A 17,400-nucleotide genomic window follows, 5' to 3' on the forward strand; every position below is an offset into this window, starting at 1 on the left:
AGAGGTACAATGCCCCTGGGTTCCATCCCCAGTACTGCAAAAAAAAAAAAAAAAAAAAAAAAGAGTGCCTGGGTGTGGTGGTGCATAGTAATCTCAGCATTCAGGAGGTGAAGACCAGAGGATGACAGTTCACGGACAGCCTTAGCTACTTAGCGAGGCCCTTTGCAACTCGGTGAGACCCTGTTTCAAAAATGAAAAAAGGCTAAAATTTAGGGTTGGGGGTGTGGCTTAGAGGTACAATGCCTCTGGGTTCCATCCCCAGCACCATGAATAAATAAATAAATAAATAAATAAATAAATAAATAAATAAATAAATAAATAATAGGGCCGGGGGTATAGCCTAGATGTAGAACACCTGTAGGTTCCATCTGCAGTACACCCCCCCCCATACACACACAAAATAGGGCTGCGAGTGTAGCTCAGAGGTAGAATGCCCCTGGGTTCAACCCTAGTTCGTGTTCTCTCTCTCTCTCTCTCTCTCTCTCTCTCTCTCTCTCTCTCTCTCTCTCTCTCTCTCTCACACACACACACACACACACACACACACACTTTATTAAAATGATTTGTTAAAGAAAAATAACAGAAACTGCTACATTTCATACAGTAGAGCCCTATGGCACTATTAAAAATATTGGAATAGGATCCAGGTGTGGTGATGCATGCTTACAATCCCAGCATTTGGGAAGCTGAGACAGGAGGATCACAGTTTGTGGCCAGCCTCAACTACTTAGGCCCTTTGCAACTCAGTGAACCCCTGTTTCAAAATAAAGAATAAAAAATGGGGCTGGGGGTGTAGCTCAGAAGTGGAATGCCCCTGTGTTCCACTCCTAGTACCGAAAAAAAATTTTTTTGAGATAGTTGTAAGTGAATTGACATGTAAAGATATATCTGTTATACAATGTATAGTTTTTTTATGAGTTCATTAAAAACTATACAACAAAGATTATGTAATATAGCATAAAATAATTTAAGAATTATATGATTTAAACTTCTGAAGAAAAAGATTAGAAGTATTATGAATTCTCATTTGGCTAAATTTATTGTAATAAACATGTAGTCTTTTGTAATTATAAAATTCTACATTTTCACAAAGTAAATTTTCAAATATTCAACTATTTATAGAAATGCTATTGGAAACATTAATCATGCCATTTTTGTCTTATATAAATCAGCAAGACTTCTTTTATGTCAATATCTACCTCATAAAATCTCTGTAGGCTTCAGTCTCATCACCTATAAATATAAGGATTATGAAAATGTACAAGGTGCTATATGTGAAGGGCAGTGACTTTCATGTCTATTTTAAGAAATGTTTTGCTGGGCGTGGTGGTGCATGCTTGTAATCCCCGTGCTTGGGAGGTGGAGGTTCGAAGCCAGTCACTCTGGCTTAAGAGACCCTGTCTCTAAAAAAAAAGAAAGTATAAAAATAGGTCTGGGAGTGTAGCCCGGAGGTAGAAAGGTTTCCAGGAACCCCAGTACCATAAAAAAAAAAAATTTTTTTTTTTCATTTTGTGGGGTACTTGGGATAGAACCCAGGAGCATTCTACCTCCAAGCTACACCCCCAGCCCTATTTTTATTCTTTATTTTGAAACAGGGTCTCCCTGAGTTGCAAAGGGCCTCACTAAGTAGCTGAGGCTGTCCGCGAACCACGATCCTCCCATCTCGGCCTCCCAACTGCTGGGATTACAAGTGTGCACCACCACACCCAGCTTAGGAAACCTTAAATTATGTCAGTCTAATGAGACATTGACCATGGTACTACTAATTTTCTCTCTTCTGTTCCAGAAAGTGGTAGAAGAAGAAAAGCAAGAACATGTGGAGAAGGTTAAAGAACTTTTAGGTTGGGTATCCACCCTGGCAAGGAATACACAAGGAAAAATTACCTCATCCCACACCAAAGAATCCACAGACATTGAGAAGGCGATTTTAGAACAGCAGGTGAGTGGAAAGTCCACCCCTTCCTGCCCAGGTGGAATAGTAATATGTGGCAATGAGTCAGAAGAATAACAAGTCTTGTGTGGGCATTCTGGAGGGGTCATTCCTTGAGTAAGTGTTACATTGTGGGACCCCAAGAAACGTATGAGGTTCTCCTACCCCTTTAATCACCTGTAGCCCACTGGTAATAATATCTCGCCCTAGTTGTATTTTCCCCCCATGATTTTTAAAATGTTATATCAGTTAATGTTTGACACTCATATTTGGGTTTGGAAACTTTTCTCTTTATTTCTACTGCATAGGTTCTGGCAGAAGAGCTGACAACCAAGAAAGAACAAGTCTCTGAGGCCATTAAAACCTCACAGATCTTCCTGGCCAAGCATGGTCACAAGTGAGTATTAAATGTGAGGTGACAACACGTCTGGGGAGCTGCTCTACCTGGCGAATCCTAGAGCCATGGTGAGAATTAAGGCTGGAGGCTCATGGCAGCAACAGTGAGGTCATGAAGAGCCTTGTAGTTTGCCTTTCGCCTTTTCCGCTCTGGGGAGAGATTTTAAACATGTTTGAACTTTGTTTAGGTTTGCTAGAACAGTTTTGTAGAGAAAGAATTTACATGACGCAGTAAGAAAAGACGAGAGGCCAGTTAAAAGGTTGTCCTGATAATGAGAGCAAGAAATGATGGAGGATGGAGGGAAACAAAGGTTCAAAGTGTTATATCTGAAGGCCAAGGCCGGGCGTGGTGGCGCACGCTTGTAATCCCAGCATTTGGGAGGCGGAGACAGGAGGATCGTGCAGGTTCAAAGCCAGCCTCAGCCACTTAGTGAGGCCCTTCGCAACTCAGTGAGACCTTGTTTCAAAATAAAGAATAAAAAATAGGGCTGGGGGTATAGCTCTGAGGTAGAATGCCCCTGGGTTCCATTGCCAGTACTGCAAAAAAAAAAAAAAAAAAAAAAAGTCCAGTGTGGTGGCATATGCTGTAATCCCAGTACTTGAGAGGCTGAGACAAGAGGATTGCAGGTTCAAGGCCATCCTCAACAGTTTACCGTATCTCAAAATGAAAAAAGTGGGAATGTATCTCAGAGGTAGAATGCCCTTGGGTTCCATCCCGGTATCAAAATAATAATATTGCATAGTGAATGTACAGAATTGATGACACATGAAAATCACTAACATAGGAAAAGAAGTGGGTTGAGGGAGTGTGAAAGTCCTGTAGGACCTCAAGTGGAGGTGCCTAATATGTATTAGATGTGTTAACTTCATCAATCCTTGTCTTACATAGTTCTACCAAAGGTGTCCAGTGATGGCTGCATGTGTAAGTTCAGATTTAATGACAGAGGTCTAAAGTGACAGAGATTGAATCATTAGCACAATAAAAGCCATAGGGTAGATTATCCAAAAATAGATAAATAAAGGATTTTATGGTTTCTTAGCCTATAAATGAAGCTTCACAGAAGGAAAAGGAAAATGTTTTTGAATTATACCTCAGAGCCCAAGAGAGAACAGAGTTCCAAAGAGGAAGTAGCCAGAAACCAAGAAAGATTGGGAAGCGTCTATTAAATGTGGCCAGTTGGAAATTTGGGGTGGCTGGTGAAGCTGGGGGATGATGTCAGGCTTAGTACAGTGAGAAGCAAATAAGAGGTGAGGAGGAGCCAGGTGTGGTGGTGCAAGCTTGTAATCTCAGTACTTGGGAGCCCGAGGCAAGAGGATTGCAGGTTCGAGAACAGCATCAGTAACTAGTGACTCTCATCAATCTAAAAAGACCCTGTTTCAAAATAAAAAATAGGGCTGAGGGTATAGCTTGGAGGTAGAATACAACCCCTAGTACCACACACACCAAAAAAAAAAAAAAAAAAAAAAAAAAAATTGAGGAGGCCGGTGACCAGTAAAATTAAGCTCTGTAAGTTTGACTATATAATAGGAAAGAAATAACACAGTAAGTAATTAAGAATGGGATGTACAATCAAGAAGCTTTCGTTTCCTTGGAAGATGAGAGACGTTTGCAATTATGGACTGAATCTCACAGACAAAAGGGAGAAGATAGGTCCCAGAGGATAAGGGAGGGGTTGAAATTCATCATTGGATAGAAAGTACAACCTTAACCAGCAGAGGAGACCGCTCTTCCTCTGAGAAATGAGCCACAGGAAGTTAGGGAAGGCATACACAAAGGTCATGGTGTCAGGAGTGATGTCAGAGTTCGAGATGCAGTGTCTAGCGATAGGCATCTTTTTCTTTGAAATAGGCAGAGGAGTGTGCTGAATATTAGAGCAGTACTGAGAAGAAGGGAAAGCGGCTTGGCTGGGACCGCTCAAGCAGATTGGCAGGGAGCACTGAGGCCCTGTGGAGTCAAGCCAGCAGGATTTCTTTGTGATTGTGGGATTATTTTTCCCCCTCACTGGATATATTTAGTGGTATGGGTGTGGGAGCAGAGAGATTCTGGGACTGGGATTTTACCAGATTAGAATGTGGAGAGTAGAAGGATAATAGTAAGGAACTGATCAAGAAGATGGTCTGTTGCCGGGCATGGTGGCGCACGCTTGTAATCCCAGCATTCAGGAGGCTGAGACCAGAGGATTGCGGTTCATGGACAGCCTCAGCTACTTAGGCCCTCTGCAACTCAGTGAGACCCGGTTTCAATATAAAGAATAAAAAATAGGGAAGGGGGTGTAGCTCAGAGGTCAAATGCCCCTGGGTTCCATCCCCAGACCTGCAAAAAAAAAAAAAAGAAGATGGTCTGTGGTCTGTGGAGTCTAGAGAGAAGTTCTGAGGATAGTAGAGAGGACAGATAGGTAAAAAAGAAAAGGATGAGTCAAGGAAAGCTTGGGAAATCTGAAAAGTCAGTAGGTCTAGTATGAATCAACACAAAGCATTCTCTAATGCACAATTAAAAAAAGCAATTTGAAGGAATAACGATTATTTTGGAAGACGTGGAAATGAATAAACTTGGTGACAAATTCAAAGCAGGCTTTAGTTATATCTGTAATGCCTTATTCCTTAGATCTATAGCAAATATGTGGTTAAGTAGTAAAATTTGGTAAAGCTGGATAGGTGAGTATATGAGAACTTGTTACAGTCTTTCAGTTTAAAACTTTTTTTGTGTGGTACTTGAACTCCACGGCATTCTACCTCTGAGCTACCCCCCACCAAGCCTACTTTATTTTTCTATTTGGAAACAGGGTTTCAGGGGTCTTTCTGAGTTGCTGAGGCTGACTGTGAACCTGTGATCCTCCTGTCTCAGCCTTCCAAGGACTACACACCTAGCTAAAATATTTCATTTTTAAATGAGAATAGGTTATAAAAGGAGTAAAAAAATAAATGAAAAGATAGAAATATAAAAAAAAATGCTGAGACTCTCCAGTTCTCATTTTGGAAGGTTAAAAAAGAGAAAGGGGCATAACCACATAGTGCCTGGAGGAAATCTAAGATTTCAGAAGAGTTATTTTAGATGATGGCAGGGTCCAAAGGACTAAAGAAGACAAGAGGCCTTTGGGTTAAGGAGATTGTAGGACTGCAAGCCTACGTCTGCATAGCACTAACATCACCAAATGTAATGACTTGATTTGATATAGAAAACTGCGAGTGAGATGGCAAAGCCATCACTGCATATGAAAGACTTAGCCAGATGATCTAGTAATAGTTCTGAAGCAGTAGAGTTTGGAAAGGTTTTTTTTTTTTTTTTTTTTTTTTTTTCTCTTAAAAGAGCTATAATACATCTTCTTTCAGGCTCTCAGAAAAAGAGAAAGAGCAGATCTCTGAGCAGCTGGATGCCCTGAACAAGGCTTACCATGACCTCTGTGATGGTTCAGCAAGCCAGCTTCAGCAGCTCCAGAGTGAGCTGGCTCAGCAAACAGAGCAAAAGGTATTTCTAGTTTCTTTCTCCAAATGTCAAGAGGGGGAGGGTACCTCTGAATGGTTGAAAGTATCTCTGCTGATCGTGAGTCACAGTCACTAGCTTTCCATGACCAGTGGGACTTAATTTTTAACCTCACCTTAGCAGCCATTTGTTTTGTGTTTCTTTACTGGGGTTCCACGATGTGTTGGTCAGTCAGAAATACCAGAGGGCACTTATGGCAAACCCTTTAGACCCACTTCACCTTTTTTGTTCTTTGCCATTTTGTGGCAAAAAGTACTCAAGAAGAACATAATTTTACATTATATCTGATCACTGGGAGATGACTCCTTTATAGCATTGTTACCCAAAAGTTGATAGAGTTGTGGATATTGGAAGGAAAAAGCTGTGGCCCTCTTTGCACTGAACAGTGAGAAAGTTCTGTTTCAAAGCAAACTGATAGATTAATTTCACTGACTAAGACGCTGGTTCCCCTCACCCATGGTCATCACATCGTGTGACATCCTTACCAGTTCCCACTCCATGTTCATGTCCTGGGCCATATGAAAGTCATTTTAGTTGTTGTTGGTTGTCCTAAATTCTTCTGGATACTTATGTGTGTGTACACGTACCATAGTATATACATGTGTCTCTGGGATATATGTGTGTTTGCCTGCTTATTTCCTACATGGTGAAGCAATGAGCAATTTATGCGGGGAAGGCCAAGATTTAAGCACCTGCGGTAATGAAATTTGGTCCAAATGATGCTCAAAATTATTTTCAGTCAAAATTTGCCTTGACTCTCTGGTCTTTGGATATAAATTTGTGCACCAGGAGCCAGAATTGGAAAGAAGACTCAACAGAATCAGCTCTGACTTGATGGTATATCTCCAGTAAGAACGTGCTGGTCCAGCAGTTTCTATGTAAGACAGCCCTCTTCAAGGGGCCTGTTGCTTCACCATATAAGGGAGTATGTGAAAAGTTTTAACAATTGCTTGCTGAGAACACCCAGTTCTCATTTTGAAAGGTTAAAAAAGAGGGGGAAAAAGAAAAGAAAGACAAGCTGCTGAGCACCACCACATTGAGCATGATGTGTCCGTGTGTGTGTTCCTGTTAAGTATTGTTCTCATTAACTGACTTCCTTGCTTACAAGTTTCACTAACCCTTTGGAGTTTAAGCACGAATGATAGGGAAAAGAGGACGACCTGTCTGGGGTTCCTTTTGCAAAACAAAACAAAACAAAACAAAACAAAAAAAGTCGCATGCTGGACGCTAACACCAAGCTTACACTGTGTGTGTGATACGGCTGAGCTGCTCCATAAGGCTCTATCTCTTATCTGCCCGAGACGTGCCCCACAACTCTGGTAAGTAGAAGTCTTTTATGTTTTCTCTCCTCTCTCCCTGTTTTGTTTTGTTTGTTTGATTTTTTAATGCTCCTTTAGGTTAGAATGTCCTCTTTGGTAGAACTGAAATGCATTTCTCTCGATTACTTCCCAGCTCAGTGCTGCCTGCCTAGTCTTCCATGATGAGGGTATTGGAAGAAACCGTGTAGTATTTTGTCTTTGGTAGACTCTAGGCTTTTTTTCAATGTTAGCATTTTGAAATTCTCTGAGTCTCACAGAAGAAGTTAGAAGTTCTCAATGTAGTCTTACCTATTGTCATTCTATCTGCTTTTGAACAGGCTTTATGAGCATTTTCTAAAAGAATTATCAAGTATCTCTAAGAATCATATGCCAGTTGGCTTTCCCTTAAATTTCTTTATAAAATAGACACACAGTAGATTTGCATAATGTACATGTCAAACTTACAGAAACTGAACTCAGTAGTGTGAGGTAATAAACAAGGAGGGGGAAAACTAACAAATAATATATTAAACAGTGTGGAGGAGTTTGCCAATTATTCCATTAACTAAGCACGTACAGTGAAATGGAGCAGTGAACCAAATCTGTTTCCTCACTTTCTATCCATTCTGCATTCTTACGTTGTAGTCATCAAGCTTAAAGTCCTCAGTGCATGTTTTTAAATCTGGGTAGAATTGGCTTAGTGAAGATCAAGGTTTCTGTATATTTATCCATTTGTTCACCCATCCAGTGCTTATTGAGCTACAGGTCCTATTCCTGTACACTGAGGGGGCGCAGTGTGCTTTTGTGGAGCTTACCTCTCACTGAGGTAGGAGTGGGATGCATTATTTCGGATCCAGGGAAGTGATTGGCAACCATGTCAGCGAGATTCTTTATGGATAAGTTATAAGAGTTAAAGGACTAGAGAGTAACATCAAAAGGCAAAAGATAAATTCTTCTAAAGAATATGAAGATAACGAACATGAACAAGAAGAGCTAAAAAGTTGGAGAGTGATAAAGTGGTCCATGTGGTTAAATAGTATAATGACTTAAAATATAAATGCCATCCTCCTGTGACAAAAGACTTTAAAATAGGAATTCTTAGCTGTTTGTAGGATTTGCAAGAGTAATTTTGACAGTACATAAGGTTTGTTTTGCTCACTGACCTTAGGACCTCTTGCATAAGATGTGACTCTGCTATTCTTGTCCTTTATACGCCTTTGGAGCTGACTCCAGAGGTAGTATAAAAGCACAAGATTTAGAGCCTGACCGTGGCTTGTTACTGGAATTCACAATTATGTGGCCTTGGATAAGTTACTTAATCTCTCTGCCTCATTTTCTTATCTACAAATTAAAATTAAAACCATTTTCATAGGATCATTGTGAAGATTAGATATCAGTGTTCAATAAATTTAATAATGAATGGTAGCTGTCATCATGGTTGTTATACTACCTATTCTAGAATGGACCAGAAGAAAAGTTACTAGTGGGGATGGGAGTGGTGGCACAACCTGTAATCCCAATTCTTGGGAGACTGAGATGGAGGGTCACATGTTCAAGGCCAACCTTAGCAATTTAGTGACACCCTGTTTCAAAATAAATGAAAAGGGCCCCGTGTGGTGGCGCACACTTGTAATCCCAGCATTTGGGAGGCAGAGACGAGAGATCGCAGTTCGCAGACAGCCTCAGCTACTTAGTGAGGCCCTTCACAACTCAGTGAGACCCTATTTCAAAACACAAAAAGACAAAAAAATAGGGCTGGGAGTGTAGCTTGAAGGTAAAATGCCCCTGGGTTCCATCCCCAGTACAAATAAATAAATAAACAAACAAACAAACCTGTGTGTGTGTGTGTGTGTGTGTGTGTGTGTGTGTGTGTGTGTGTGTAAAGGCCTGGGACTGTAGTTTGGAGGTAGAACCCCTCTTGATTCAATCTCTAGTACCTTCCAAAAAAAGAAGTTACTATTGGTTCCAGAGGCCAGGGTCCCAGTCTGTTCTTTCCTTGACTTCCAAGTTCTAGAACTAATTTAGCACAGAGCAGTTGCCTTGGGAGGATCTAGCCTTGGCCATCAAGAATGTGGATGTTCCGCTGGGTGTGGTGGCGCACACTTGTAATCCCAGCATTTGGGAGACAGATTGGAGGATTATGGTTCGCAGACAGCCTCAGCTACTTAGGAAGGCCTTCCACAACTCAGTGAGACCCTGTTTCAAAAATAAAAAGGACTGCCGGGCGTGGTGGCGCACGCTTGTAATCCCCGCGCTTGGGAGGCTGAGACAGGAGGATCGCGCAGGTTCGAAGCCAGCCGCGCGCGCTGGCTTAGGAAACCCTGTTTCCAAATAAAAATGTAAAAATAGGTCTGGGAGTGTAGCCCAGAAGTAGAAGGGCTTCCAGGAACCCCAGTACCACCAAAAAAAAAAATAATAATAATAAATAAAATAAAATAAAATAAATAAAAAAAATAAAAAGGACTTAAAAATAGGGCTGGGGACGTAGCTTGGAGGAAGCATGCCCCTGGGTTCCTTTCCTAGTCAGTACCACACACACACACACACACACAAAAAAAAAGAGTGCAGATGTTTTACTTTACTGTCAAGTAGTGCACACAGGCCCATAAACTGGGATGCAGACTTTTTGTGGCTATCATGCTGCTGAAATCTCTCCTCTCATCTTGTGGACCAATCCTGCTGTACCCACCAGCAGAGAAGTGCTACTTCCAGAGTCTTCTGCATGGGTTGCAACACTGAGAAGTTGTTATATGGGTTTGAATTCTCACTCTTTGGGAACTGGTATGTGTCTAAGAACCTTTTTGATGACTTAGTCTTAGAAGTACCTGTCTTCTCACTTTTCACTGCTTGTTGCTTTGTAGAGCAAAATATGCTTAATGCTATCTATCATCCTTCAAATAATCTGTGAGCTTCTGGCCCTATTAAACATCCTGAAGTTTGGAGGGGAAAAAAATGTTTTAGCATTAATCCTACCAGGCCTGCTTCAGAATATTTCCTATATCCCAGGGCTTATCCCAGGCTTGGGTTTTCTTATGTTCAGAATTTTATGTTTTTTTTTTTGTTTTGTTTTTGTTTTTATTCTTTGAATGGTTCTTTTCAAGAGTTAGGCTTCAACATAACTTCAACAAAACTCTAATTCAGTTTTCTTTTTCTTTTTTCTTCTAGGGTTGCAGAGCAGTTGCTGGGGTGATTGACCTAGGCACAGTGGAGATATTTCCCATCTTCAGAGCTATGCTAAAGGGCCTCATTGACCAAGACACAGGCCTTGCACTCCTGGAATCCCAGGTTATCATGTCTGGCCTCATTGTCCCTGAGACCAGTGAAAAACTCTCTTTAGAGGAGGGCCTAGCCAGAAACCTCATTAATTCCCAGATGTACCAGCAGCTCCAGGAGCTCGAGGATGCCCTGTCCTTAATAAGCAGAGTAATTGAGAGCAAAGGCCCTCTCTCTGTGGTGGAGGCAATTGAAAAGAGAATAATCAGTGAGCGAGTTGGACTGAAAGTTTTAGAAACTCACTTGGCAACTGGAGGCTTCCGCCTCTCCCCCAGCGAGAACTTCATTGACCTTGGAGAGGCTTTTCGTCGAGGCCTCCTTTCTGCTCGGCTTCATTCAGTATTAGAGTCTCACTTGAGATCATCCAAAAATCTGATAGACCCCAACACAGCTGAGAAAATCAACTTACTGGAGCTAATGCAGAGATGTATTGTCCACCAGGAGTCAGGGTTGAAATTGTTGCCTGTCAAGCAGCTGGCAGGGGGGATGGTGAGTTTGAAATCAGGCCGGAAGGTTAACATTTTCCGTGCAGTTCAGGAAGGGCTAATAGATAGGCAGGTCACTGTCCGGCTTCTGGAAGCTCAGCTTTTTGCTGGTGGCATAGTAGATCCAAGAACAGGACACAGACTTACAGTGCAAGAGGCTGTTAGGTGTAATTTGATTGACCAAGATATGGCCTGTGCTATTCTCATAAGGCAGCTTCAGACAGGCGGTCTCATCGACACTGTCACAGGGCGTAGGATGACCATAGGTGAAGCACTGAACAACGACCTGGTAACTGCTAAGATCGCCCTTGTGATTCTGGAGTCCCTCTGGTCATTCATGGGGTTGCTGTGGCCTGAATCTGGGGAGATCCTCCCACTCACAGATGCCCTAAAGCAAGGTATTGTGTCTACTGAACTAGCACATAAAATCCTTAGTAACCGACAGCATATTAAGGCTCTATTTCTACCAGCAACCACAGAGGTTTGGTCCTGGGAGGAAGCAGTAGAAAATGGTATCTTGGACCAAGATCTTGCCAATAAGTTAAAATCAATTTGTATACCTGATGTAATGCCTCATGTGCAACTAGCAGACTCTTCAGAAAGGAACAAACCAAGCATTACTCCTGGAGCAGCATCTCTGTTGTGCAGCAAGGACCAAACTGAGAGCCTAGCAAGGCCTGGCGAGAGGCTGTTGTTTCAGCTGATGACTCACAGCTACATTAATGTGCAGAATGGACAGAGGTTGCTTCTTTTAGATCAAGAGCTGATGGAAATGCTAACATCCAGAGATGCACATCAGACAGGTCTGTCAGAAGTGTTTGGAATTGAGCATCAAAAACTAGACACTCCTGAGGAATCGCAAGAATTGACTGATAGGAACATCACAGAAGCTTTCAATGAGCTCATTGTGAGGCCATGTGAATTTTCTTCTCAGAACAAAGAACATCCCACTCAGGAAGATTACACAGAAGCAAAAGGCAAAAAGACTGTTGTGAGAACAGAATGTTTTCCTGTAGAGAACCCTGACAAGGATCTGTCTGCAGAACAAAAAGCGATTAATGCAAATGTTGACACTGTGAAGGCCATAAATAAAGTCAAATCAGAGTTACAAAGACAGTTATTAGGAACTAAAGGGGAAAACCAGACAGAAATGTCTACCACAGAAAATGTCAGCCAAGGACTCCTCCTGGCAGTACCCCCTGAGGAAGCAGAAGGTAAGCCTTTGGTGGTTGACAAAGATGTTTTTCTTGTTGAAACACCAGAGGAAAAATGGCAGGCTCCTGGAAAGATTTCCTTTACATGTCAGGAAGAACGAGCAAAGACTCTTATGGATGACCATAGCCCAAATAAAACTGGAAGCAACCTTATTAATTCCCACAGCAGAAAGCCACAATTTCAGGTAGAGAAGTCTATAGGCTTAAGATCAGAATTACAGCAGGAGCGTGATGTGAATAGTCATTTTTCGGATGAAGGAAAAATGTTAAATAAAACATTTTCAGCTAGGGATGACAATAAACAAAGTAGAGAAGGACAAAACTTTGCAGATGGTAAGATGGTACTGTTAGAAAATCCTGATACAGAAGTTCATGGTAGTGAAATTTCCCTATCATGCAGTCCTCCTTCAGAATTGCTTGAAGAAGCTACCCTAAATATGTTATCTGAGCAGCTCCTCGATGGTGGTATCTTTCATGAACAAACAGGTCAGAAGCTCTTACTAAATGAAGCAGTAGCCCAAGGCATCGTGCCCAGCCACACTGCTGTGAAAATTATGGAAAAACTGAACATGTTTCGGGGTTTCTTTGACTCGCAGACCTGCGAGTCTTTGACAACTGAAGAAGCCATTGATGAAGGTCTGATGAACGAAAAACTATTACAAAATGTCCTCTTTGCAGACAAAGCTATAAGTGGTGTGTTAGATCCCCATACTCATACCTTGTGCTCGGTAAAGGAGGCAGTTGCAGCTGGTCTTCTTAACAAGGAAACAGCCACCAGGATTTTAGAGGGACAGGTAGTGACTGGAGGCATTGTTGACCTGAAACGGGGCAAAAGAGTTTCAGTAACTTTGGCCTCAAATCTTGGCTTGGTGGATAGTGCTGACCAGACAGAGCTCATAAGCCTTGAGAAAGCGTCCAAAGGCAGAGATGTTGAAAAACCAGTTAGGGAAAGATTAGTTGGACTACAAATGGAAACAACAGGACCTATGGACCCTGACAGCAAAGCCCCTTTAACAGTTGTGCAGTCCATTGACAGAGGTCTTTTAGAGAGAGACGAGGCCGTTCGTTTGTTGACTAAGCAGGTGGTAGATGGCGGCATCATTCACCATGTATCTGGGATGAGACTTACTGTTGATAATGCCTTTAACCATGGCTTGATAGGTGAAGATCTGGCCAAGCAACTCAAAAAAGTGGAGAAATTAAAACTTCATCAGCTTTTTCACCCAGAAACAAAGGAAACTCTTTCTTTCTTTGAAGCCATAAAATTAGGTCTTGTTACTTCCGACATGAAAAGAGAAATCCAAGAAATTCAAGCCTTTAGTGGAAACTTTGTAGATCTCATCTCTTGCCAGAAATTGACGTTGGCAGAGACTAACAAAGAAGGACTGTTAACTAATAAAGCAGTATTATCTTCAGGAATGATGCATGGGGTTGTAGATCCTGAAAACTATAGAATTGTTCCCTACTCAGAATTGGTAAAGAAATGTAAGATTGATACTGAATCTGGACAAAGATATCTAGAAGTAATTCCCTTTTCAGACATTAGAGATGGAGTGACCAACAAAGTGCTTACATTGTCTGAGGCAATTCAGCTTGGAAAAGTAGACTTTGCATCTACAGTGAAGGTTCTGGAAGTTCAGGCAGATACTGGTGGAATCATAGATACAGCCACAGGAAAAAGATTGACACTGGCATCAGCTTTGGAGCAGAAAGTGGTGGATGAAAACATGGCTAGAATTATTGCATCTCATCAGTTATTAAATGGAGGAATTGTTGACATATTTAACAATCAGAGAGTGACTTTAAAGGAAGCTGTTGAGAAAAAATTGATCAGCCCTGAACTGGAAGCTGTGATCCAGATAGAAACATTAGAGTCTGGTGCTCATATGGCTCATGTAGAGAAGCAAGATGGACTTGAAGCCTGTGGATTAAAAAAGAATGAAGTTCTAAAAAGGGAAATATTAATTGCTTGTGATCCAGCTCCTGAAATGAGTTGTGACAAAGGAGAAAGTGAGAATTTCTTGCAAATTGAAAGTCAGCCCACACAAAAAAAGGTTAAAGTGAGAGTTTCTGACGAAGAACAAGTCAAAAAGAACAGGGAAATTTCATTAAAAGAATTGGAGGACACAGATCACCTTAAAGGGAGAGCTTCTCCTGAGGCTGAAGGATCTGTTAGCATCTCAATTTCTAATAATAGTAAAGGTAAACCCATAGGCCACGTTTCAGTGATGCATCCCCACTCAGCAGTTTCCGATTTTAAACTCAAAGAAATGGCCAGAAGTAACGTGGGAAAAAATACAAATATAGGGCAGGAAAAAGTAGTGACACAAATAGAAGTGATGGCTCAGATGAAGCAGTCCACCCCAGGTCTAGATGCCGCAGACACAAGAGAAAGTCAAGAGGAAATGGCTTTAGAAGTACAAGAATCAAATCATGAAACATCAAGCAAGTTGCTGAATGAGAAAGCAATGGATACCAAAATGAAAAGCAAAAGAGAGAAAGGGGAGATGATTGTGGAAGAAAGTACCAAAACTTGCAAACCAGCAGTTGTTTCCAAAATAAATTTGAGCCAGAAAACTACTGTTAGAGGTGAAAATGACTCTGATATAAAAAGTCAGTCTATGGAAATGACCAGAAGTGAAAAGGGGATAGAAGCTGATAAAGAGGCAGGGTTTTCTATTATTGGTAAAATTGAAGACTCCCCTTCCCAAGTGACACCAAAAGGAATTTCTGTAAGAAATCGAGATGCTTTAACATTCTTCAGATCCATACAGGCCAGTGAAGGGGAAGTAAAAAATGTAAGCCTCTGCGTGACTTTAAAACCAGCAGAAAATGTAGCTCAAGAAAGTGCTGGTGGGACCCAGATTGAGTCATCCTCTTCTGTGATCTCAAAACCTAAAGGACTGCACTACCAGGAGTCAGCTAGAGAAGCCCAAGTTTCAGGTACCTCCTGGATTTCCAAATCAGACAAGGCCATCCGAGGAACCACCGGGCAGGAGACCAGCTATTACCAAGATTCCTGTGTTTCTTCTAAGGAGACAAAAGATATGAATTTTCCATCTAAAGAATGTGAAGAAATGTCATACCAAGAAGTACCTTTTGTTTCAACAAGTGATCTTAAATTGGAAGAAATTCTAGTTTCTGGAGTGGAGACCAAAGAAGTTAGTTATTTAGAATCCCCGAACCTTCCTAATCAGAACAGCAAAGGTGATCGTGAACTTTGTGGAACTCTCCAATCTAAAATAGCAACAACTCAGGAAACAAATGGAGAGAAATTTATAGAAATGACGAGCCCTGCAGTTACAGGTGTAGAAGGGGCGTCCCTTGAAGGCATACTGATTCAGGGAGGTCCTAGAGTCCTGGTATCCCTTCTTCCAGAGAAACTACTCAAAGTTGTGTCACTGAAGGAGAGTACAGGGCAACAGAAGGCCATTATTAGTGCCACTATTCCAGAGAGCAGCAAAGAAACCACAGTGTCCCTAGCGCCATGCTCTATAGTAAAGGTAGATGAGAAGACAGCCCAGGAAGAGCTCGCAGAGAGTCCTGGCAGTGAACCAGCTCCTTCCCCAGTTATACCTGGGGGAAAGGGGAGTGAAGCTGCAATCCCGGAGCCCTTCAGAGCAACCCAAGTAAGTCTCCCAATGGTGTGTTTTATTTTATTATTTTGAGATATAGCTAGTTTAATATTAAAAATTTTAATTCAGTATACATATGTACAATTGTATGCATATGTATGTTTTAGAGCACTAGATAGCTTTTTTCTAAGATATAACTTAGTTTATAGTCTGTTTGTAATTTATTTGTCAGAAAATTGGGCATTGATTCTGAATGTTTTCCTGAAAATTGCAAGAGTTTTGTTGGCTTGGATTTTTGTTTTGTGTATTTGTTTTTGTGGTACTAGGGATTGAACACAGAGGCATTTTACCTTCAAGCTACATCCCCAGCGTGATTTTATTTCTTATTTGGAAACAGGGTCTCTCTAGGTTGATGAGAGAGTCTCTTGCTGAAGCTCTCTTCAAACCTGCAATCTTCCTGTCTCAGCTTTCCAAGTACTGGGATTACAGGTGTGTGCCATTACACCTGGCTCTGGCTCTTTTTTTTTTTTTTTAATGGTGCTGGGGATTGAATACAAGGCTTGCTAGACAAAAGCTGTATGACTGAGCTATATCCCCAGCCCAAGAGTTTTAAATTTTTATAAACTAACATTGGAGCTAATTTGAAGTACTACGATGAGGCTATTTAAAATCAGAATAGCTTTTGGAAACATTGTTAAAAGGATGCTTGTAGATTGCTAATTATGAGCTTTTGCTCTCTAAGGAAATTAATAAAAATCACTTTTGTTTGGTTGATTTGAAATGACTCAGACAAAATAACATGTATTTCATTTCCTTCTATCTATGTAGAGTAAAAGTTGTTTCTTTCTTTTTGTCTGACAAGGAGGGTGACAGAACTGAGTGAGTTTTCTTTCTGACTCCACAGAACGTGTTTAACCGGCAACTCTGTTTAGAACACGATGAGAAGCTGGTATCCTATCTGTCTCTGCTACGAGATATTGAAATGAGGACCAAACAGATTCAGCCTTTGGAGCTTAACCTGGCAGAACTACAAGACCTGCTGCGTCAGGCCAAGGTAGCTTCCCAGAGACCCTCAGCAGGGCCACTGGTTTCAAACAGCCCCCTCCATCTTCCTTCAAGACTTCAAGGCTTAAAAGACTTCGCTGAGCACTTATTCTAGGGTAGACAGTCTCAGTCCCTTGATAAATAATTGTGGTATGGCCTATGTTTGGACAGACTGGGCAAAATTTAAAATGGACAGACTCACATAGACTTTAGAAAGACATTTATTACATATGTGACCCTGGATTGAATGAGGTTATGTTCAAAGGCAGAGTGATTGATTAGAAAACTATTGCAGTAGTGGGGTGTGGGGTACACACCTGTAATCCCAGTGCTTGAGAGATTGAGACAGGAGATCACAGGTTTGAGGCCTCAGCAACTTAGACCCTTCTTCAAAAGAAAAAATAAAATAGGGCTGGGGGAGTAGCTCAGAGGTGCACTGTCCCCTCAGAACCAAAAGAGAGACAGAGACAAGAGAGAGCGAGCGTGGTAGCCCATTCTTGTAATCCCAGTACCTGGGAGGCTGAGACAAGAGACTGGAGGATCTGGGTTCGTGGCCAGCCTCAGCTACTTAGTGAGGCCTCTGCAACTTAGTGAGACGCTGTTTCAAAATAAATAATTTTAAAAAGGCCGTGCGTGGTAGTGCATGCTTGTAATCACAGCATTTGGGAGGCTGAGACAGGAGGATATGGTTTGCATCCTGCCTC

The 17,400-nt window shown here is 41.5% G+C and overlaps 1 protein-coding gene across 3 annotated transcripts in view; it reads left to right on the forward strand.

Annotated features, from left to right (window-relative positions):
• Positions 1 to 17,400, forward strand: part of MACF1 (microtubule actin crosslinking factor 1) — a gene marked incomplete at both ends in the record, with an annotated part of 419,220 nt that overhangs the window by 231,395 nt on the left and 170,425 nt on the right. For 2 of the 3 annotated variants that reach the window (XM_080692742.1, XM_080692741.1), the window contains 5 exons: positions 1,787 to 1,939; positions 2,239 to 2,327; positions 5,657 to 5,792; positions 10,271 to 15,706; positions 16,557 to 16,706. In XM_080692742.1, the coding sequence (XP_080548868.1) occupies positions 1,787 to 1,939; positions 2,239 to 2,327; positions 5,657 to 5,792; positions 10,271 to 15,706; positions 16,557 to 16,706 (5,964 nt within the window). The remainder of the gene's footprint in view (positions 1 to 1,786; positions 1,940 to 2,238; positions 2,328 to 5,656; positions 5,793 to 10,270; positions 15,707 to 16,556; positions 16,707 to 17,400) is intronic. The other variant, XM_080692743.1, reaches the window with a different exon arrangement.

The sequence above is a fragment of the Muscardinus avellanarius genome (genome assembly GCF_963383645.1).
Source record: "Muscardinus avellanarius genome assembly, chromosome: 3".
NCBI lineage: Eukaryota > Metazoa > Chordata > Mammalia > Rodentia > Gliridae > Muscardinus > Muscardinus avellanarius.